This window comes from Lampetra fluviatilis, chromosome 35, assembly GCF_964198595.1.
Source record: "Lampetra fluviatilis chromosome 35, kcLamFluv1.1, whole genome shotgun sequence".
Lineage (NCBI taxonomy): Eukaryota > Metazoa > Chordata > Hyperoartia > Petromyzontiformes > Petromyzontidae > Lampetra > Lampetra fluviatilis.
In genome coordinates, this window is record NC_136309.1 from 95,088 (window position 1) to 120,464 (window position 25,377).

The 25,377-nt window shown below is 44.2% G+C and overlaps 1 protein-coding gene across 2 annotated transcripts in view; it reads right to left on the reverse strand.

Annotated features, from left to right (window-relative positions):
* Positions 1-3,354: 3,354 nt before the first annotated feature.
* LOC144944455 (stannin-like) overlaps positions 3,355-25,377 on the reverse strand; it is a 50,242-nt gene continuing 28,219 nt past the window's right edge. Inside the window, exon 2 of one of the 2 annotated variants that reach the window (XM_078872607.1) lies at positions 3,355-14,301. In XM_078872607.1, coding sequence (XP_078728733.1) covers positions 13,646-13,975 — 330 coding nt within the window. In that variant the 5' untranslated portion in view covers positions 13,976-14,301 and the 3' untranslated portion in view covers positions 3,355-13,645. Of the gene's footprint in view, positions 14,305-25,377 lie in introns of both variants that reach the window. The other variant, XM_078872606.1, reaches the window with a different exon arrangement.

Consider the following 25,377-nt stretch of genomic DNA (forward strand, 5'->3'; position numbering starts at 1 on the left):
CATAAGAAACTGGAAACATGCCCATCGATATGAGCATGCACCTCTGCAGTGTGCTGGACTCCTCCGACATTACAACAGGGCACCCCGAGCTTGATGATTGCAGTTTATTCGCGATTCCTGCAGTGACTGCTCGGTAATCCACAGCTGGGGCCTCCTCATTGCTAATGCTTGGCCAAACGCTTGGGCTACAGTTGGCCATGTCCCATGCAGTAGGAATGAGCTTGGCAGATGCTAAATGAGAATTGCTTTGTGTTTTGTTATGGATGGAAGGCTGCGTAGATTGTGTTCTTGTCTGACGAACTTGTGTCTGAACCGCGTATTGAATGCTCGGTCACCGTGCTTCAGGTACCAGAGGTAGGAAATCGAGTTACCTCTGCCACAGTTTGGTTTTCCATGTCACATGCATTGCTCCACCACTTCTTATTGTCTACTCAAAGTGTCTAAGTGCTGTTTCTGTTATCCATTCTTGGGTTTCTCTTCAAGTGGTCTTTCCCATTAATGCACAACTTGTACATTATTTTAATAATCAATAAATTTCTTCTCGATGAAAGCTGCACTGAGTCTTGCAAACTCCTCCTTTGGGAGCATCCTGCATTCGGAGTCTGGCCAAATCGTTGTTTTTCTTGTGAGGAGGTTCTGGGAGTACCTGAAGAAAACTCGCAACGCATACTGCTATCTCCTGGCACTTTACTTCCAAGTGACCTTGGGAAGTTCTAGATTTGAAGAAATTACCCCCCCCCCCCTTTTCCCCCCCGTTCCCCCCCCCCCCCACCGCATTCGTCGTACAGACACCGTACTCGCACTCACCCTCCCCTCCCCTGGCATCGCAATAATTTTACAGCCATATTCATATTTCCAGTCTTTTACTCCCAGCCTGATACACCACCTTCACTAAGAAATGTTGATGTACAACAGTGTTTCAATAGCGCAAAAAATTGTCCCCCCAATCCTACTCTTCCCCGTTTCCCCCACCGCCACATCTGACGTACACCTCCCCTGGCATCACAAAAAAAAAGATGGTTCTCTATCGGCTTAACTCAGCTAATCCCCTGCCCAACCGCCCGCGACGCCACACGGCCTGCCGCATGCCCCCCCCCCCCGATCCCTTGGCTCCCCCCCCCCCCTAGTCCCCTATATAAACACGTGTCTCTAAAATAGCTCTCTTCATACGCTACAGTAATTTTGCTGGAGCAGTCACACCTGATGACGGATGCTTGCGTTGCTTCCGAAACGTCGTGATTTAATTTAGTAGTTTTATTTCTATTTTATTTTGTTTTCACCTACGTCACTTTACCGAAAAAACCAAAGAGAATGACCTTGGGAAGTCTCACAACTCTGCACGGCCGATCAACCTACGTCTCCATCGGCTGAGAGATATACATAATCCATTCATGCGTACACAAATCAATGCGTGTATTGTAAATGTGTAGTGTCCTCCTCGTGTGTGAGTGTAGCGCACACTCAGTCGGAAACGAGGTAGTAACTGGAGGCACCTTCTCTTTTATTTCCATTGCAGCAACTCCGGCCGTTCTCACTCACACGAATCGCCTCCTCTCTCGACTACTTTGCCGTACAGCCCGCCTAGACATAACCCTGACCGTGTTGCACCGACGGTGTCGACCGAGACGGCCAACTACCGTCCAACCGTGCAATGATCGGGCGAAGTTGGCGGTGGCGAAGATGACAGCGACAGCGACGAGACCACTCCCAGAACCAGCAGCCCGGAGCTCTTCGCTGCTTTGATTCGCCCTGGCCACGCCTCCCTTCTCGAACCCACTAGCGGGTTCTAGGGGCCTCCGATGAGGTCTTCCGTGACCCTTGCCCCAGTTCCTCCGCCCTGCCGGCGCACACACCGTGTGTACGCTCGACGGTGTGTGCACTAACTATCCACCGCAGTTGCCGCTGCTGGACAGCAGTCGGCGCTGTGTCACTACAAATGTAAGAATCTATTTTAATTGATGCTTTGCTGTCCCGTTAGACTCCTACTGGCAGTGCCTACTCTGGATGTTCTCTCCAGAGGCAGATTTTAAATTCTCACCGCAGCTTAGAGCATTCTCGCAAAAGATTTGGGCGAGCCATCGAACCAAGACTGTCACTACATTGCACGCTTTCAGATGCGCTTCTGCAGCCGTCTGGAATGCTCTTCCGATATTAGGAAGCCACTGGAGCTATGCATTTTAAAATCTAGATTCAAAACTCAATTATTTAGAACTGCTTTTTTGTTTAGTTTGTCCTTCCCCCACGCCTCCGATTAGTGCGGTTGGCTACATACGGTGCGAAATAAGTTCCACATACATATCATGCAGAGCAAAATACATCAACCACCATTGCCTTGGTGCTCTTGGAAAACATTTAGTTACGCGTACAGAACGAAAACATAGGTTTGCCCCTCTTGTTCACGATGAAGGTTGCATGCATGTTGTTCCGTGAACCCATTGACAAGGACAACCTGAGAGCTGGCCTCTGTAAGGCCTGGGGACAGTGTTCGAGAACACGGAGTGCTGTGCAAGTGCGTTGCCGGGGCTCGTCTGTGCGAACTCTACAGTCCGCGATAATGTACTGTATCTGCTCGGGCATGTCGACACCTGTCCCTGCTTCCCATCACACCATTGGCATGGTATGCCAGTAAAGGTGGCCAAATTGATTAGCACCAAAAAAGACTGAGAAATGTGCCATTGCATTTCATTTGTAATTTCCATGCTACCAGGAATTCAATTAAATTTCCCACAGCGTAATGAATTAGGATTTCAAGTATGGCAGTCCATATTATAATAATATAGCTTCCAAGATTAATATCGGCATTGGCCGCTGGAATTGTAACATCCTCGTAGAATGACAGGAAATTCGTGTAAAACCAGAAAGGACATTTGAAATTTATTTCCAGCGACTGCACAAACCGTTGTACTTAACTTAACCTCACTCTATTCTACAGACTGGTCCCTACCATAATAACGAGGAATGTCCACCAGTAGCTTAGGAGCACCAATGGACACAAATATCTATAGTGAACAAGTGCAGGCCAAAAACAGTAGATCAACAACTTGATTAAATACAAACACTGGCTTTTAAATGTTTTTGGCAGTGGATAATGGTCATTCTAGAATAGGACAATGCTAAACAGTAGCTTTTAGCGCATTTTTAGCTTATACAAATTTTTTCGGTCTTTTTCGGCTGTCCATCGCATTGGCCACACTGTGGGCAATGGCAACAGTGGTAAAGTATCTGCAGAATCTTGATTTGAAGCTTTCGTGACTGCAGGAATACATACTCTTTGGGTCTTTCGGTAAAGTCACGTAGGTAGAAATATAATAGATCGCTGTGATCTAGATCAGTGATCACAGTGATCTACCTACGTGACTTTACCGAAAGACCCAAAGAGTACCTGCAGCATATTGAGATGAGCAACCATCCAGCGACGTACCGTCAATGGCCTTGCCATTGTCTTCACAACCTGGATCCTGGGCCCATCTGGCCTGTGGTCTGGCCCCGGTTCATTTGCACTCCCTGCACAAACTCTAAAAGCTGTGCTACTGCAATCATCTGCCACATGTTTGATCATTACGACACAAGAGTTGTATTTGGTTGAACCTTATGATCTTTTATTTAATCCGGGCGGCAGGAAGATTCTTAACAGTGAAATGAGTTCCTTCGTGATCGTGACATTGGTTATTTGATAAAAAAAAAATACTTAATACACAATACCAAGCTGACGGAGGTAATAACGATTGGCATTTTCATTAGCCAGTGCTAATAGAGACAGTCTTGTACTTGACACGATGCTTATATGCAGGCATATATACATTACAATATTTTAGAGCAGCAATCATACATTTTGAGTGCAAGATATTAAAAAGTATGCCCAGGATATACAATAGTGCAAGCTCTGACGTTGCTGCACTCGCAACATGATTCGTGCACCAATATAAAAGGGTGTATTTTGCTCACTTGGCTAGAACAGCAGAGCTCCCAATCAAGAGGTCGTAAGGTCGAGTCTCAGTCGGTGCCAAGTCGGCCCCATCATCATCATCATGCAGAGCTCATAAAATGAGCATTGCACGGTCAATTTCCACCACTTCCTGCGAAGTCGGTACTGTGGAGAAACTGTTATCTGTCATTGCAATATGGGATTTCCATTTTTGGTTCTCGAATACTATTAGAGCGGAGCACTGCACGAAATGCGTATGGGGACACTGATTTAACTTTTGATATGGCATATATTTTGTTTGCTGGCAATAATTTGGCGCTAAAGTTAAGTGCAATGTTAGGTTTTGACGTGACAATTTTTAGTATCTTGCTCTTAAAATGCTTTAATTGCGCCACTTTTGAACTGTGCGTGAATAGGATGTGTGTAATGTGTGTGTGTACACACAGATACATGTGTGCATGTGACACTGAGTTGTACCACGAATAAATACAGATGTTATGCTCTTAAAGATCGTGGAACACCGTTATACCCCTTTTCCACTGGCACATTTGAGCCGAGCCAGCGTGGTTGCCCTCGTAGTTTAGGTTATTGCACTGTTGGAATCAAACGGTGCTGTGCTTGCATCAAAAGTCATCTGAATCTGGCTCGGGTCCAAGGAGGGCCACGCTTGGAGCTAACGAACCTTTAACGCATGTGACTTGTCAGTACAAATCAAATACGGCGTCATCTATATACGTCTCTATTCTTTAATTTTGCGTGCGACATCGGTGAGACACAGCATGGATTCTGCAATGGAAAAACAATCGGGCGCCTCCTAGCCCACGCCGGGCTTGGTTCCACGTGACCCTGGTGCGGCTCGCTTGGTACAGTGGAAGAGAGGTATTTGGGGAGAATATCTGGCGCTGATAGAAAATGTTGCCTCCGTCATCTGCACCAAACAGCGGTGCCTGCTGTGGCGCTTTCAGGAGTGCAAGGGAAACGAAGTGCGTCGCTCTGCTCGGTGGCAAAATCGTGCATAACCTTTAACCTTTCCAGAAAAAGAGGCTGGGGTGGTAGGTGTTGTGAATGAGGTCTTACTGTTTATTATAGAATAGTGCTGTACTAAAACACATGCCATGGGATTTAGCTTAACGAGCTCGTGTAGGTGAATTTTTTAAAATAGCAGTATTGTCCAAACATGAATTAAAATAGTGTCCGAAATTTAACATGTCTTTTCTTGTTTGTTTGGAGGTTTTTTTCACGTGCATGTTTTAGAAAAACACATTGTAGGATGTCAAAAAATGTACTGTAGTATCTAATAATTCCACTGAAATTTATTAACTGATTAATATTATAAATTTGGCATGTTTTATTATGTATTTACAATATTGAATAAGGCGTTATAATGTAACAATGTTTAAGGGGAATCTATATTGTATACATTACGATTTCATATCAATTCAGAAAATGTACAAATGCTGCAAGTAAAACATGTACAATGTCGAAATAATAGTCACATTTATTGCAATGCTTTAGCTAAAATTAGTAAGATTGGTGCTAAAAGCAAATAAAAGGGCCATGCATTTTTGGAATTGCGCAAAAATACTGCCATTTTCTTTCACATTTTACATTTAAAAGCTCAAACGTGTGCTGCTCTCAACAACAGGCAAGCACAATTCCTATCACACCTTGTGTGCATATCACGTGACCTGCCACATTGCATGCACAATGCTGCTCTCAGCCTTGCCCAAGCCTCGTGATGGCAGTCGAACCTTCTTCCTGCTGTTTGCGAGCAGCAACACATTTGTGTTGATGTTCAGCCTGTTCGTTTTCCAGCCTCGCGCACAATTTATTTTTGTGCTAGCCTTTCTCACCATTTACAGAAAGTGTTGCGTTTGAATGGCTCACGTTTGCGCACGTTTAAACCAAAGATGCGAGTTTTGTTCCAAATGGTTAATTTCAGGGTTGTTGTACTTTTTGTCCTGTCATGCGCTGTGTAAAGGCCCTGGCGAGCGCAGACTCTAAAGTGCCTCCTCCCCCCGCCTCATTTTCATCCCAAGAGAGCGTCTCATCCCAAAGCGTCTCATCCCAAAGCGTCTCATCCCACGCGAGCGTAGCAGCGGCACTTGCCTCTTATTCTACTCTAGACCACCAAAGGCGAACATCAAACGAAAAGTCACATTTATCATATTGTGCAAATTTTTCACAGCATAGTGTTCTGTCTCGGCGTAACTACTTTGCTAACGCTACCGACGCGAAGAAATCGAAGCTACCGTGTACATTATTAGGTATTTCTAAATACATACAATAATAGTACACTTGAATATTTAAATGAACTCATATGGAGTTATACCAGCATATTGCTTCTGAATTAGTGATCTTACATTTAATATTCTAATTACAAATTGTCACTATTTTCTGCGTTTTCTAAAACGTTTTACGTTAACGTTTAAGTTGGTAAGCTCTGGTGCCATTTGTCTAAAGGAAATGACACGTGTTTTGCTACAAATGTACAAAGCATGTCTACAATATGCGTAGGTAGTCATAAGGTGCTTCCATCTAGCGTTGGAGAATACTGCCCAATATAAATCGGCCAATGAAATGATTAAAGGAGCACGACGTGTCCTTGATGACAAGTGCACACCTCGTCACACCTCGTCACACATTCGTCGCTCGTCTCTACGTCGCCTCCATCGACCGCCATGCCGATGAGAACCAAAGCCTTGCTTGCTGCGTTAAATAAGGATCCATATACAACGCGCAATTACGCTTTTAAATCGATGTACAAATGCCTTGTCATCGTTACTTAGATTCATTAGCGACAATTCGGTAGCTTCAAACTTTATGCGTCGCTATTTAAAATGTGCATTTGTAAATATTGCAGGGTTTTCACCACCGAACGCAATTCCTCTCACAATTTGATACCATTTTAGGTTAAACGCTCCTGCCGAAGGCAATTTTTTGACCCTCGCATTTGGGCAGGTAATCTTTAAATACAAAATCGGATTTCAAAACTGTTTTTTTTCAAGGCCAGCTAACTGTACAGTAATTCACTTATTTGTGTGTGTGCACATGTATACATATTCTACATATATTTTGAGTGTGTGTACCCACATTACTAAGTACCCTGCACACAATCCGTATTGAACCGCGTCAAAACAATGCACAGCACCAATGCACGATTAAGAATAACCCACAGTGCGGTCGCCAATTTCACACCGTGGACCACACAGAAGCGTCACTGGCGGCGGCGTTTCAGGTCTCCACCGCGAGGCGACTGCACTCGCTAGCCAACCTCGACGTGAGCGCAGCATAAACGCCGCAGATCAACTCCTCGCCTTTCGCAAAAAAAATTCTCCATGACAACGTGCTAATATCACATCGGTCCTGTGCTGTGAACGGAGTTAAAAGATACATCATCTGAGCCATCCGCCATCCGCCTGCTGCGTGTTGACATTTCTCTAAAAGCACCATTGCTGCTGTCACCTGAACGGCCGCTAAACGAACGTTCGTGGTGCAGCGCACCGACCTTCGCATTCATAACGCTCACAGCAAATCCAATCGCGTTCACGGCGCACTATTGAAGCCATTTCTAATGCGTACTGTTGTATTTATTCCATCGCATTGTTTTATAAAACATGCCGTTCGTATTTTCACGGCACCAATGTAAGCATTGGTGTATTATGAACACTGGGAAACAATGCTATGAACGTGGCTTGAATAGATGCAGAGTGAAGCGACTGGCGGTTGCAACGTTTTAGTTTTGTAAATTATCAATTGACACTTGAAATGCGTGAATTGCATCACTTTGGTAGATTTTTAGCTGTGAGATGACTTGCCCAATCATATGGAAAGAGGTAGCACGGCTTGGGAAATAGCAATGTACTTGTAAAATGGATGGACCCAACCCCACCATGGGAATGAGAAATGCCTGGTGCCGTAATGCAGTTGAGCTCTGCCCAACGTTCAATTGAGAATGGAGCATTGTGGGAAGGGCTACCCCCAACCCATGTTTAAATCATCCAAGTGCAAGGTCCATCCAATGGATTATATCCATGAAGAATACGCAGTTAAAGCTTGAATATCTGTTATCTGATTGATGGATTTGCTTCGAAGTGACCTTATTGAGTCCAATGGACTTGACTCAACAGTATTGGAATTGATAAGTTAAATTCTTATTCTTGATCAAGCAGGACTCAGAATGGGGGCAAACATGCAATGCCAATGTTTGCGTTGTGAGTCATCGCAGAAACGTCTGCAGTAAGTATCTGTAGTGTTCTGGTCCCGCAGAAGTGCAATATAATCATCTCTTAAGCTTCAAATTAAAATGCTTTTATGCTTGATTGTAAAATAACGCATTTTAACGTCTTTGACTGCAGAGAGAAACCTGAACTCTTTGTTTCTACTTACAATGTTGCCATATCTGCAAAAAGGGCCTCAACGTTTTAATGAGCCGATTTGTTAGAATTTCTGGACGTAGTTTTTATGTTATAACTCGCATGTGGCAATGCACAAAATGTGTACACTGCCATGTCTCAATGCCCAGGCACTGCTTAATTTGAAGACTGACTTTCAACTACCTTTTTAGTGTTTGTAACAAGTCGAACACGTGCCATGTGAAGACGTTTGTGGTCATGATGGCGAGTGTGGAATGCATTCCTTTTGTCCTTGTTAATATATATCGGTGGTGTTTGTTGCTGTAGACTCTGGTTCAGAACAAAACTTGAATAACTCGCGAGATCTGACATTTCCAATTGCGTTTGGAAAAGTTATTGAGCAATTGCCCTGCCAGGCTGAAGACCCTTGGAATGCGATTTTTATTTCTGATAATTCACAGTCGTTAGCAAATTAATATTTGAATTCAACAACATAAATAAGCAGACAATATTCCTCCACAAATCTTGATTTAAAGCTTTCGTGGCTGCAGGAATTCATATTCTTGGGTATTTCGGTAAAGCCACGTGGCTTTAACGAAAATACCCAAGAATATGAATATTCCTCCTTGCCGTATTTGTCTCCACATAGAAGAATCAGGTCGGGTAAGCGAGCTTTCAATGAGTTCTGGTGATAATATCTAACCTCTCACAACAGTATTTAGTCACTTGAAGTTGCCGATTCATTGTCAACTCAGAGCAAAAACACTGTTGGCTTCATAAACAATTATAGTTTTACTAAATGTATTGTTCTGATGAAGACTTAATATTTCTAATAAAATATCTTTATTATTCCCCCCCCCCACCTCCCCGACATATTGGTTTAAATGCCCTACTCAAGGTGTGTTCTACAATTGGCAGCTGTAGCCCGCTAACTTAGAGGCAGGGTTGGTGGGCCACTCAAGAGACGGGAGCAGCAATGTGTGTTGCAGCGTCTACCTCGCGGGTGGTTGGCTACATACGATGCGGAAGAAGTTAAACATGCATACGTGAATTTCTGATTTATCTGTGCAGAATTTCAGCATCATATATTGGTGTAATTTTCTAACAAACGATCTTAGAGCTAGGCCATTAAGGTATCTTGTTGTTTTCCTGGGTGTTTTATTACTACGACAGTGGATTGTTTCAACATACTATAAATGGCAACAGTATGGAACAGGGACCCAATTTAATACGTTACTGCTGTATTTTCAAGAACATATACAATTAATGTCAATAGCATGGGCTTTAAATAGATCTCTGACCTGTTGTAAGACTTATTCTTGTATTGTGCTTCTGTTTTGGTGACAGATTTCTTGACCAGAGGTTATACTGTAAATAATTTGAAATGCTCTCTTGCACTTAACTGAGAACTAGATTATTGCAGATAACTGACCTTCCCCACCCTTGTTGTGCATCACATTATAAAAATAAAGGATCGTAAATGAGAATGTTGTAATAAGAAAACTAAATATTTACCAATGACGGCCTCAGCAAGTCTCAATACTTTTCCAGCAGAGTCCTGAAAATTGGGATGTTTGACCATGTGAGGAGAAACTGGAGTGCCCCAGAGACACGCACCACAACGCAAACGAGGGGGTGACACTCAGCACTGCCATCTCCTGGCCACCTTGCCGCCTCTAAACAACAAACACCTGGCAAGCCCTAGGATCACCAAAGGGTCGGTGACCTAGCTAAATGTGCCTTACAATATTAGACATATTCTCGGTGATTTGGTCATAGATATTTCCAGGACTCATGGAAAGTATCTAACAATGTGCAAATAGCATAATTTTAAGCTTGGTTACCCGAACAAAACTACACGATCACTGTGGATACTATCCTTTATTACGATCCTACTCCATTTAAGTTCCATGTAGGTATTTCAGAATCCTAAAACGATTTGTGGTATTAATTTCGTACTTACTCAGACCCACGTTTGCAGCTGCAGGTGAAGTCTGTTGGCCCGGTCCTTTTCTCACATAACGGCAGCCATTGTTGTTTGTTTTCCTGAATCCTATAATTTGTGGCAGATGGCGTGCGCCGAGCAATTATGCATCAAATATGAATTCTCCCATCGCATGGACGAATCGACAAGAGGGGAGACCTGAAGCGCGGCAGAACGATGATAGGACACCAACACGCTTTTGTGCGGCATGGCAGTCAAACTCGCAGCAGAAAACGTCCCCTTCCTCTCTCCACCCACATATACTCCTTCCCTCGCCCTTCACACCACACGTGTGCATTCACGTCGATCTTTGTATTTGTGGTATGGAGTGGGCACGTAGTATTGCACACACTGTGCTGCATTGCAATACCAGAGGTCTGGATTCAATTCCAACCTATTCAAGGCCTTGAAAAGGTCAATTTGGGTTTAAATGAGTGCCTAGTGCAGTGTGTAAACAACACCTGGGAGACGACAGAGTAAATAAGCACACAATATAGTGCATCTCCTTCATATATAGCTGTCCTTCCACGTACAAAATGAAATCTTTTTTTTACACTTGCCATCAACCACAACGACCTGTGGGAGTGCATAATTTCAGCAGCATTGATACAATACAAGCAAAACTCTGGACCGGTTTTGCTTGAAACGGTGCTGGTGAACTGTCAGATTATAAAATATGGGTCCTTGTTCGACACAATCATATAATACTGTACATGCCACACTACTAATCGGCGTTGTTGTGGAGAATATACGTAACTAAATAAATAAGCAAACAATATGCCACGTCACTGCACTTTAAACAAATGTATTTTTTACACTTATGCACTCCCATAATGGCCCATTATGGCCTTGCTAATTACAAACCAAAAGCACTTAACTTATATCCGACATACAACTTAGCAATGTGAATGTTTGAATGTGTGTGTGTCTGTTTGCCTTCATAGTTGCTCGTGAACGGCACTAGTCACAACAGCCTGAAAAGGCGGACGGGGGAAGACCTTTGTCCTATGTTAAGTTGTCTATTTGTGAAAATTTGTGGGTCTGTAGACTAAGAACAGTTTCACTATTGGTCAATATCCAGTCAACCACCTGGTTTCATTTTTCAGTTGGCTCCTTACCCAGGCCTCTCACAAGGGACGCTGTGTCTAAGTGCTATAATTATTAACGCAGGCTTTTAAGAATTATAATTAAAACTTTCTCATTGCTTAAACGTATCTCCCCCACTATATATATTAAATAACTGCAAAATAAACTTGTAACAGACAGAAGACATTGTTACATTGCAATACCGCACTCGATTCCAACTATCAAATGAATCCACTCTTTTTTTATATATCCTACATTCCAAGCTCTCCTCACGAGAGATGAAAATAGATTTCTTCATACTTTTTGAGGATGGCAATTATTTGCAATTATCAATTACCAATCATGGCTCTGGCAGCCCGGGTGCAGTAGATAGCTTCCTTTTTTAAATGCATTACTTGTGTTGCCGTAAAACTCCATACCAGAGCTGGGTGATAAATATGGAAAACTTGGGCCTTGTCTCGGCGCTGTGGCATCCCCCTTGGTCATCAGCTATAGATCATACGTCTGTCTCCACAGTGGAGTCAACAAGCAATCACCGCTGGCCTCAGTCGGAACACAATTCGGCCATAACTGGAGCCGTCTCAATAATGTATTCGAGTACAAGGACACGCATTGAAAAAATACTCTTTCCACCTCCGTCAATGCTGCATTATACAGAAACACACAGAGGGTAACGTCTTGGACACTGGGACACTGGGCCCCTGCCCAGACCAAAACAAATTTTCTCTCTTTATTTTACCAGGGAAGACCTACCGAGCTAAATAGCTCTTTTTCAGACCTGGTCACAAATGATAGCTCAAAAGAGTGGCTTATCACATGGAAATTTATAGCGGCCAAATACCCCAAATGCATGTTTCTAAATCTGGAGGGAAAAACCGGAGGACCCAGAGAAAATTCCATGCAACCACGGGGAGAACACGCAAACTCCAAATATACAGGCGTCGGGGTGGGGATCGAACCCACAATCCTCTGCATACCAGCGAAGGAGTTAACATCTCACCACCGCGAAGAAATGCTCCAGCACAGTCGTTGCCCACTTGTGCATTTTCCTGGTATGAGGCGGTTTCACTGAACAAGTTGTGAGTTTCAATCTGATCTGCTCTTGTAGACCACTGCCAAATTGGTCCCTTGAATGTTGCGTTTCACTTCCAGTAGAAGTTACACGCAACAGCATGTACCACAGTAAACCTCCCAATGGCGGGTTCCAGTCTTCCATCCACCAAGTGCAGGTGTTATTTTGTTTTAATTGCCCTGGAAAGTCTGCTACTTGAACGGAGAACAGTCTTCGAATATTGATCCACGTTACTTTTTTTATAATCAAGGATCCAGTTAATTTTGTAGTCTTGCATCGTCATGAAATTTGGGAAGCTGGAGAGTAATTAATATACCACGTCAAGTGTTGATCTCAGAAAGGTGACATCTCGAGCCACGGTTTTCTAATCAGCCTTACCGCGCCACAAAGTGAGCCATTTATTTTTAAGGAGCAGTCCCTTGGGCTTGAGGGAGGCAATGAACGTAGAGCGAGACGGCACGGGCTCGTCTCATCCTCGCAAGCTGAGTAGTACAACAAAAGTGAAGCGGCTTTCTTCGAGCGCCAGTGATCCACGGTGTTGCATTCCACGGTGTGACGTGGAGACAACCCCCATTGTTGTTTTCGACAAGAGTCATTGCAGAGCGTTTGCCGAAGCGAACCTCAATACTGAAGCAGCAAATACACTGCGCAATCAGAATGTTTTCACACGTGATAGGTCCCCCCCACCCCACCTGTGTGGGCATGAGAGAAACCAACAACGTTGAGCCACCCAAAATATGATTCCAGCAGCAGCTCCTCACCGCCGCACGGAAGTGGCAATATCGTACAGTCAAATGCATTTTCAATTTTGTTCACTACTTGTTGACGGCAATCGGAGAAATGTTACAATTTAAATTTCGTAAATTGGGTAGGAATAACATAAGGTCCAGTTGAATTCTGTTCATGAATTTATCTTGGTCATTCTGATCATTATGGTCTATTGAGCTCTGATCGGTATTTGTGCTAGATGTCTTGTAGATTCCGATTTAAATATAGATGCACTTGAAGTTTCCTCTCATGTCATTTGAATGTGGTTGTTGAAGCATTACGGGTTTTTTAATTCTGCAAAGAGATTCTACAGTGTGTACGACAGCACGGTGGGGACTGGATATGCTACTTTATAATAAGCGGTTGGTTTGGTGGTTTTTTACTTTAGGCGTCGCACGTTTCCAAAGCGGTAGTTGTAACGGTCGTTTTGGGCCACCGTCGTAAAACGATGTTGTCTAGCCGCCACCACCTGTCTGGTCGGAGATGAGGATGGCCTGGCGCTCCGGACACGGCCCCTTGGCCGGCATTTGCACCATGAGGAAAGGTTCACGGCTGCTGCCTTTGCCCAGTCCTCCCCCAACACCGCCACCGCCGGCGTTGAGGCCTCCCTCGTACCGGCCCGGCTCCACCACCATGCTCTCCTGGTCCTCGGAGGGACACGATGCTCGCTGCAGGCGCAGGTAGCACCAGCAGCCGCAGATGAGCGCGCCGAGAGCCGCGATGGCTATCAAGATGACAATGACCGTCACCACGCCAGTCGTGGGGCTGTGGTCCATGGGCAGCATCGCGTCAGGGTTAGCAGGTGGCGTGGGCTAGTGAGGAGAGTGAGTGAGGCTGAGGCTGTATTGCGAAAGACGCTGTGCCCCCTCCGTTTGTTTTCAGGAGAACTACCGACCAATTCCTTGGTAGTTGTCTGCTGTATTTCTCCACGTCTTTTATTTACGCATGGCAGTCTTCGACAAGTCCATTATCAGCATCGTTTGTTTTTTGTTTGCTGATGTTTTGCGCGATGAAGTCTAAAATTTAAATATGTGTTTACTGTGATGTAGTCGAGGAATAGAGGAATGGCACAAGGTCATTGTTTTTGGATGATTACTTCTGGCTTCTCCTCCTCCTGAAAGACATAAAAAAAATTTCACTGTTAGTCATGTTGTGCAAATAGCTGCTTGGCATACAGCGGTTTTTCTTGTGCAGTCAGATACAAGAAAACAATACCTTCTTGAATCATTTACTCCATGAGTTTGGCAGTCCCTTGACCCAGCAGCCATCTGTGTGTTTAACTCGTCACCCCTGTTCAATTTCGAGTCGAGACCTTCATCTCTTCCTAGGACTAGACTGTGTTTTTATGTTTATAAATACATTAGTGAATTTGCTTCCTTTCCGCAGAATGCTCATGTCCCCACTGCTCTGCACAGCTTTTTGAGATGCGGTTGCATTTGGACGTGACATGAATCTAAATCGTTTTGTATTGTATTTGTTGTGCCTCCTATCCAAATATATTCAATTTTTCTTCTTGGTTCTTTCGGTAAAGTCATGTAGAAGGGAAGTAATAAAATAATAAAAATAAAACATAATAAAATAAAATAATTCTCACGACGTTTCGGCTACAACGCAAGCAGCCGTCTTCAGGTGAAAAATGAGACACTACCAAGCTAGGAGCTTATATATAAGCTGGGTTGGAGGTGGAAGAGCGCCTTAACAAAAATAATGTGCATATGAAGAGGAATTTAGCATATTCATGGGAAATGCGTAGGAGGTGGGTGGGGGGGGTTTCAAAGTCATATTATGCCCATGCATTATGCAGGATCAGCAGCACCAAGGGGGGGTGCAGGGAGTAGCATTAACAAAGGAAAGGAATGTTAATGATATGTAGCTGCAGTTACTAAACAACCACGTAGAAAACTAAAGTATAAACTACATAAAAAACTAAAGTTTTTAAACTGCATAGCACCATCAGTATACTTACTATACTCTACAATAAGCTGAGTTACTAACAGCAAGTAATACATTACACTTCTACATCGTAAAAATTATATAATATGCTTCCATCTAAACTTTATTCTCTTACATCTGGCCACATGGCCGGCCTGCTCTAGACCAATTTCTCGACCACATCAATTCCATACACCCAGCCACCAGATTCACCATGGAAGTCGAAAAAGATGGCAAGCTACCCTTTTTGGATGTCCTAATCAAAAGGAGACCTGATGGTTCAATGAGCCACTCTGTCTACAGGAAAGCCACCCATACGGATGCTTACCTAAAACCGGATTCCCACCACCATCCATCCCAGAAGAATTCCCTCATCAAGACTCTATATCATAGAGCCCAATGCATCTCCGACCATGAACACATTTCCAGTGAACTCAAACACGTACGCCAAGCTCTTAAGGTTAATGGTTACTCCGACTACACAATCCGCAAAGCCATCACTCCAACCATCAAGAAGGATCCTGTTGAGGAGCCTTTCAAGACCATCACCTTACCCTACATTGCTGGGGTCACAAAAAACATCTCCAAAATCCTGATTAAACACAAGATCCAGGTCCGATTCAACACAGTACATAAAATCCGTGATCTGGTACCGTCTGTAAAAGATGTGGTTCCAGACATACAGTACCCTGGCGTCTACAAACTAAGTTGCCTCTGTGGTAGCAGTTACATTGGGGAAACCAAACGACATGTCTCGGACCGCATCCGTGAACATAAAGCTGACCTGAAACACGGTAGGACAAACACCTCAGCCGTGGCAGATCACTGTTACAACTCAGTGGGCTCACATGACATTGACTTCTCCAAGACAGAGGTTCTCTGCAAGCCATCTGGCTATCATGAGAGATTCGTTCATGAGGCGATCCACATATACAAACACAGAGACAATTTTAACCGAGAAGATGGATTCTGGCTTAGCAATCATTGGAAGGACGTAATAAACCATTTCGATACACATTAGGGTGGGTAGAATAATACATAGTGTTATATTAAAATGTATAAGGTATAGGGTGGTTTATAGCAATACAGTATATAATTTAATGTTGGGTTTATCGATGGCAGTATATAGTACGGTATATGCTCGTGTGGTGTAAGAGAATAAAGTTTAGATGGAAGCATATTATATAATTTTTACGATGTAGAAGTGTAATGTATTACTTGCTGTTAGTAACTCAGTTTATTGTAGAGTGTAGTAAGTATACTGATGGTGCTATGCAGTTTAAACTTCAGTTTTTTATGTAGTTTATACTTTAGTTTTCTACGTGGTTGTTTAGTAACTGCAGCTACATATCATTAACATTCCTTTCCTTTGTTAATGCTACTCCCTGCACCCCCCCTTGGTGCTGCTGATCCTGCATAATGCATGGGCATAATATGACTTTGAAACCCCCCCCACCCACCTCCTACGCATTTCCCATGAATATGCTAAATTCCTCTTCATATGCACATTGTTTTTGTTAAGGCGCTCTTCCACCTCCAACCCAGCTTATATATAAGCTCCTAGCTTGGTAGTGTCTCATTCTTCACCTGAAGACGGCTGCTTGCGTTGTAGCCGAAACGTCGTGAGAATTATTTTATTATGTTTTATTTGTATTATTTTATTACTTCCCTTCTACGTGACTTTACCGAAAGAACCAAGAAGATGAATCCCTGCAGTCACGAAAGCTTTAAATCGAAATTTATATTCCATTTTGCTGGGCTCAAATAATGCTCTCTGCCTAAATGCAGCCAACTGAAAAGCTTTCGCCCAAATCGTGTTCATTAAAGTCAAGAAGAATGCTGTGCGTGCCCTCTCTGAACCCGTTCCCAAAATTCAGTGAAATGCAAAATCCTTTGCGCTTATGCCAATGTATATTTTTACATTGGCAGAAGTGCAGAGTAATTTAGAAGGCATGCCGAACAAATACATAAGTATTCTTCATTGCAAAGCCCGCAGGCCGCTGGTGGCCTTTAGAGCGATACCTGACGTGCGGCCCCGACAATACACAAATGTCAAAACACCCCATCGCCGTGCTGTCAAACCCAATGGTTTCAAATGTGTGGCGGCCTCCCTCTGAAAATTAGTGAAAAACACCGCATTATAAAGTCGCACTCATTAAACACAAAGTGCTTGGCACAAATTAACCACGATACAGTAATAGGTTTTTACCCTTTCAACTGGCACAAAAACTGATACCTTTATACAAGGGATCATGTTTGCAATAACCACAACACAAGCAGTCAAAGTGCAAACAAAAAGAAACAACTCATTATCAGAGTTGTTTCTTTTTGTTTGCACAAGAAACAACTCATTATCAGAGTTGTTTCTTTTTGTTTGCATTTTGACTGCTTGTATTGTGGTTATTGCAAACATGATCCCTTGTATAAAGGTATCAGTTTTTGTACCAGGTTGAAAGGGTAAAAACCTATTACTATATTTTGCCACTGGTAAAGGAGATGTCTCATAGTAGTGACCACAGTACCTTGCAGATCTCGTTAAGGAGCATAACAAATTCCGCGACCTCCAGTCATCCTCGCAGCAGCAGCATTTGGCTAGCCAACTTACAAAGACGGTGGTGATTGCATTGCGCGCATTCAGATGCGTTTCTGCGGCCATCTTAGAACGCGCTTCCAATATTAGGAAGCCACTGGAGCTATCTGCTTTTAATCTAGCTTGAAAAGTAATGTCTTTGGAACCCATTTCTCTTTTAGTTTCTCCTTCCCGCGCATCTCCGATTAGCATGATTGGCTACATACGGTGTGAAAGAAGTTCAGCATTAATACTGCTGCGGTGTAGATTTTCATGATTATGCTGCCCAGTTCCTGAAGCTACTAGCACGTGCAGCGAGAGGCGTGGCATTGTGCCCGACACCACGAGGTACAACCGAAAGACCCATCAGGAGAGTTAATGTATATTTTTTGTGTGGCTGTATAACACATTTCTACAAATTCGCAAACGGTAATGTTTGTTTGCTCAAAGTTAAGTGATACAGTGAGGAAAACCAAAAATAGACCGGGAACGTATACACCTACAAAAAGACTCGTACTTATTGAATAATATTCTATGATTTTTAAGCACGCATCATAACTATGGCTGATGCTATGATTTTTTTGTGTATAAAAATTAACATTCACTTTGCAGAACTATTTCCTATAAGGATGAAAGATCCAAATGTTACAGAGTCTTAATTTTATGTGACCTTAAAACACTTCTACTGTGACGGTTTTTCACACTCTCCTTAACTCCAATTGGTGGCGCGAAGTATGTATTTTGATGTCGTGCCCATGTATTTTTAAGTTCACTAGCTTAATGTCCGCGCTTGACTCTGCCTTTTAGTGCAGCTGTGGGTCAACTTGAAACCATCTGAAAATAACATCAACGGGCAAAGTGCATTTCCCAGCAGCCCGTGGGGCTATTTACCAAAGGAAGCAAGCCACCCGTAAAAAATGCAACATTTATATGGGACAGAATTCAAAAGATTCAACGAATATTTTAACATTGCTCCCAGGAGCTTTCGAAATGTGAGTTTATTGAAAATGTTGAATACTTTTTTTCAATTATTCTGTATCAGCATTGATAAGACCAGCACATAGATGTGCAATACTTCTGAAGTGTCCATGCACAGGTGGTTTTATTGGCAACAATTATATTTTTTCACAATTACTTGTTTTGCCATTGGCTGGCTATTATGGTGGTAATCTTGTATGCCTGAACTATAATATAATCTTCGCCATCGCGAAGAGATGTGTTTATAGTAATTTAGTAGACATGACTTGTGACTGCTGTAGGCAAGACATATCTTCCAAATATTCTGAAAAGGGAAGACATTGTTTTTAAGATTATCAACGTGGATTTATCATTATTATCATCAGCTTTTCCCTCTCCACCACTTGATGAAGGTAGCCTCATGCCATCACCATCTTTCAGTCCTACGATGCCACAATCCATCTCACTTCCGCAACTATACGCATATCACTGCTCCACCTTCTCCGGCTGTCATTCCATCACCACTCTTATCCATCCGCTTTCATCCCTTGAGTGATGTGTCCTGCCCAAGCACACTTTCCTGTCCCGCAATCGCTCGGACGCGTTCGTCTCGAATGGGTTCTCGGCCTGGAATAAGATGGGCGGCCGCAATTGCTGCCTTCTCCAACATAAAGGCGGCGTGTAGTCGCTCCACAACCAGGCGGTACAGAAGGCCAGAGACATGATGAACACGGAGATGCACATCATCACGGGCAAGCACGGCCTGGAGAAGCAGATGGCCCAGGTGATCGCCGACAATCGACTCGGTTGGAGGGGTCAGTCGATGTGATTCGATTCCTGATGAATAAGGTGCTGGCCTGCCGGGGCCACAATGAGTCGGACGAGTCGCTCAACCACGGCAACTTCCTCGAGCTGCTTCAGTTCCTGTGCAAACGCGACGTCGAGCTGGCCCACGTCGCGCTTGACAATGCCCCGCAGAACGCCATCATGACTAGTCCCGACATCCAGAAGGACATCAGCCACGCCTACGCCCAGATTGTCCCAAAACTCCTCGATGATGAACAAGCCGACGCCTTCTACTGCATAATGGCGGACGAGACGCGCGATGCGAGCCAGAAGGAGCAACTGGCCGTCGTTAACCGCTTCGTTGAGATCAAGACTGGCGTGAGTGTGGCATCGTCGAAGCGCTGATGGAGATGCGCGTTATCGGTTACGACGACCTGCTCTACAAGGTGCAGCAGTTCTGTGAGACCCACAAGATCGAGGTGCTCAATATGACCGCCAACTTCGACCTGGCCGGCCTCGTCGCGATGGGCACATAAACACTAATGATCATGTTTTCTGTGTCGACCTGTTGTACGCAGCGATCGACAAGATGCTGGCTGAGTTCGCCAACAGATTCAGCGCCGAGTCGATGGAGATGCTCCGCCTAGCAGCATGTATCTCTCCACGCAAGCAGTTTGCCTCGTTAAATGTCGACAAGCTCGTGGAGCTGGCGCGCAAGTTCTACATGATCGACTTTCCTGACGTCGACCTAATGCTTCTCGATCAGCAGCTGGTCCACTTTGGCAGGGAGATAGAAAAGGACGAGCTATTGAAGAATGTGGGCACGCTCCCTGAACTTTCGGTCATGCTGGTGCAGACCGGCCGGGCCATGGCCGGCTACCACCTTGTATACTGATTGCTGCGGCTGATACTGACGTTGTCGGTGGCGACGGCCATGGTCTAGCGCGTCTTCAGCAGAGGTGGGACAAAGTCATTGTTATGCAAGTCCAAGTCGAGTCGCAAGTCATCAAATTCATGACTCGAGTCTGACTCGAGTCCAAGTCACATGACTCGAGTCCACATCTCAGAGGTGGGACAAAGTCATTGTTATGCAAGTCCAAGTCGAGTCGCAAGTCATCAAATTCATGACTCGAGTCTGACTCGAGTCCAAGTCACATGACTCGAGTCCACACCTCTGGTCTTCAGCGTCCTGAAAATCATCAAGACGCGTTTGCGCACCGCAGTGGGCTCCGACTACCTCAATGACGCCATGTCGAAAAAGAGAGACTGCTGCGACGGTGACGAACTATCAAATCATGTCATATTTCCAGGCCATGCGCCATCGCCGCACACGCGTCAAATAAAGAGCAAGGGACAAGTCCTTACTTACTAACAACTATCATTTTTTATTTCTGGAGGGGTTGCCCCCCCCCTACCTGAAAATCCTGGCTCCGCCTCTGGGTAAAGTTTGTGTTCATTTGACAGTTGGACTTGAAAAAGAAAATGGCTTCTGGCCTTTGAATATCGGTGTATCCGCATAATATTAGGAATGTCATAGCAGGATAGGATAAGCAACTTGGAGGTCTGGAATAATGTGGCAAAAAAAATCCATGGTAGATGTACTCTCCAAGCTGACGCTGTGATGAGAGGGGGATGTGTGCTGGAGGAAGCAGGGGCACGCCATGTAGCAACATTCGGATACCAGTGAATGAATGGCAGGTGATAGGACCTTTGCAGGTGCAGGGACCTTGTAGGTGTGGGCCTTGAGGTTGGGTGAACACCGCGCCACGGCTGTGGGACCTCGCACACGGTAAGAAGCGACGGCAAGGTGCGGCAGCACCAGTGGAGATTCCCGCTTTCTTTTCCTTATTTCACGGACATTTGCAGCAGCTGCAAACACGGGCAGCTTGTCATATTGCTCTTTCACGCGAATTTAAGTCCTGCTCTGCCACTGTCTGTGCCACCAAGGCTGAAAATAAATTAGGCTCGGTCACCCTGCCAAAGTCATTCCGTGGAGGACAGAACCGTGAAATCTGTGGGACAGGCAAACCCGCAACCAAGATGACGAAGCACGTGTAAATACGCCGGAAAAATAGTGCTGCGAGAAAAGGTGGAGGAGGGGGGTAAAAGGCTAAAGTGAATGACATCGTCATTTGTTGGTAGTGAAAAGGCCATCAATTACACATGTGGCATCAGTCATTGTAACCAAACTAGACTGCAGGACATGGACAAAAGGTAACAGCAAATTAGAATTGTATTAGAGGATCCATTCATCACCTGTGACGCCGGTGGAGCCCTGGAGCAGTACAACAACAGGGCTCATTTCTCTTTGGCTCAGCTCACAGTTTTACAGGGGAACTGCCAATATGTACCGGAGCCTCACATGAATAAAGATGATGGCAAATGGATTAATAAAATGACTGAGGGCAGTGTATGCACAACGAGTCTCCAAAGCACCTATACAGCAGTCATTTGTTGGGGTGTCCAGTGAACTTGTATAGACCGTAAGTACACTACTGCCTTGACTTTCTCCATGGCCAGTCTGCTGAAGAATATCTGAAGAAAATTAAAAAATATAAATGCTGTCTAAAAAATATAGCAGTCTTCATCGGCTTTCAGTCTGTGGGAAAATCACCTGAAATGTGCCCAATCTCACTATCTCAGAAGCTAAGCACGTTTGAGCTTGGATAGGACCTGAACAGGTGACCACCATGCATAATAGTAGCTACATTATGGGAAGCGAAATAAAATGTAGTGAAATGCATTGTATTGTACATCTGTGCCCCTGAAGTATGGTCAAATAAAACCCACGTCTCACAGCGTGTATGTGGGGAGGACATCGACCAGCAGTGGATTGACAAAGGGCTGCACATCTGGGGTTGATGAATTGAGTTTAACCAGTGCTTGTTTTTTTAGAGTGAACAGCGTTTGTCACAGGAATGTACAACAACATCCACCACTGGTCCCACACTAACTGGGTTACCTTTTAATAAGCAGGATAAATATTGCATCTTGTTTGAATCACACTTACCCATTTTTTTTTATTCGAAATAAGTTGAGTAATTGTTTTCCAAAATGTAACTTTCTCTTTGATAACCGCCACTACTAGTGTAGTGGGTTGTATGGAGACGGAGTCTTCTTAGGAGGCAACACATATTTATTTAACAATAACACACGGGGTCCCTAACACGAATGGGGTAATGGCCCCTTCTACCCAACGACCTGAGGAGGTATAGCCTCCGGGTTAACGTGCTCGAACCACTGGGACCACCGACTCTTAGCTCTCCGGCTAACGGGACCTAAGGGAGGCTGACCCGACCCAGCCAAGGTCCTCGGATCTCGACCACTGGCCCACTCAGACCTGGCCCTGAGAAGGACGTCGTGTCTGGGGATCCTCAGGGTCCTAGCCCTCTGATCACTGGCCTCACTGAGCTCCGACCCTTAGAAGAACGGCGGAGCTTGGAGTCCAGGGGTCCTATCTTCAGGCGACCTCTTGGGTCTTCGGCTTGACGCTGACTGCTGGAGCCGCTCTGGGGGGTCCGGCTTTCACGGGGCTCCCAGGGTCACTTCGCCCCTGGCCACGCCCACTCTCTGGAACCTTCTGGAGGGACCTAGATTGTTGCGCAATCCTCCAGCCGCCACTGGGGGGCTGGGGTGTCCCCCTCCGGTTCCTAACCGCCCCCCAGATTGCCTGACCCACGAGTCCTACTTAATACAGACCGGACCCGCTCTTGCCCCCTGTTGGGCCCTGACTGGAGGTACATATTTTCCCGTAGTGGTGGCGGCGTATTACGCCTGACAATTCCCCACCACACTAGCATTGTGTGATGTGATGTATGCACTGTTGTCACAGTGACATCCTAATTTATTATGCTCTAATTGCATGGCATCTGACACGTGTAGCTTATTAATATCTTGTATGCATGTTGAACTTCTTTTTCACCATACGTAGCCAACCACACTAATCGGAGGTGTGGGGGGAAGGACAACAAACACCTTAACTCGACAAATCCTATAAATGCATTTATTCAGCAAAAAAAATTAAGACTCGTGTATTTTTATCCTATTTGCGAATGCGAAGAGTTGTATTCATATTCTTTGGATCTTTCGATTAAAGCCACGTAGATAGAAAAATAATAATTTTAGAACTTTCGTGACTGCAGGAATTATTATTTGGTTCTTTCGGTTAAGTCACGTCTAAAGATAAAATAATAAATTAAACTAAATAATAGAATACGACGTTTCGATTGCAACACAAGCAATCATCATCAGGTATAATGAAATAGCGACATAAAATCTAACCAGAAAACTATAGACAGACATATTAGCAGACAGATATCACCAAGATACATAGCGGGAGCAACACAGGTAACAGAGAGGGGTGATCGTCTCTGTGGGGTGGCCTTAAATAGACAGAGGGGGGGCGGAGGCAGAGAGAGGGAGGGGGGTTAGAGAAAAAATTAGCATATCAATGAGTGGTCAACAGACGTGGTGCTGCACGGCAAGTAAGCCTGAAAATCAGGAGGACACACTAAAATTAAATAACCTAGTAAAATATCGAAATGTAATGTAATACAACACAGAGGGTCGGTCAACACACAATTTTATCTTTAGACGTGACTTAACCGAAAGAACCAAATAATAATTCCTGCAGTCACGAAAGTTCTAAAATTAAGATTGAACCACTTCTACGGGGAAGTTTTAAGCTTATCTTTTTTCTCTCGCTCTGGCGACTTGTTTTCTCTGCCTGTGTCCTCTTTAGAATGTTCACACTTAAATTCTAACTTAGCAATCTTTGAAATACGTAATCAACCAGGCTATGCGTTAATTGTGTGTTGACCGACCCTCTGTGTTGTATTACATTACATTTCGATATTTTACTAGGTTATTTAATTTTAGTGTGTCCTCCTGATTTTCAGGCTTACTTGCCGTGCAGCACCACGTCTGTTGACCACTCATTGATATGCTAATTTTTTCTCTAACCCCCCTCCCTCTCTCTGCCTCCGCCCCCCCTCTGTCTATTTAAGGCCACCCCACAGAGACGATCACCCCTCTCTGTCACCTGTGTTGCTCCCGCTATGTATCTTGGTGATATCTGTCTGCTAATATGTCTGTCTATAGTTTTCTGGTTAGATTTTATGTCGCTATTTCATTATACCTGATGATGATTGCTTGTGTTGCAATCGAAACGTCGTGTTCTATTATTTGATTTAATTTATTATTTTATCTTTAGACGTGACTTAACCGAAAGAACCAAATAATAAGAAAAATAATAATAAAAAATAATAAAATATCACGACGTTTCGATCGCAACACAAGTAATCGTCATCAGGTGAAAAATATAGCGGGAGAGCTACTGAGGCAGGAAAAATATATACTTGGAGCGCTGCTGAGGCAGGGTGTTATAAAGGTTGGAGATGGGTGTAGCCCAAGGGTCATAAGCGAAGTGGGCGGGGCTAAAGATGAAATTTGCATGTAAATGTAAGATCGGAGAGCGGAGCTCCATGACGAAGCTGTGGAGGTGGCCATTGTATTGTGAGAGATGAGCATGTCAATGAATGGTACTTAGCCAAATATATACAAAGTTAATTACAAACCCGAGCACCTGACTTGAGAAACTTTACCATGTTCTATATTTGACCGAATCGCTTTGTTTTATAAACCTCACGGAGGAACGAAAACCCTATTGATGACCATTGTCGCGTTCAGAAACCTACAATAGTTGTCGTGCACTCCCTCAGCCATATAACACTTTGGAATATACTGCTTTTGGCAGTCTGCTCTTTGCTAGGCATGGCTGGTTGGCTAATGAAGCAAAGTGTTCCTGTATCTCAAATGGTGCTGATTGAAAGCATCTCTGTTGAAAGGTCGAAGAGGTTTTTTCGGCGAGTGAAACACGGCGTTTCAATTTTACTATTTCCGTCGATGTGTGCAATACATCTTGCTAAAAGAACACTATTTCCA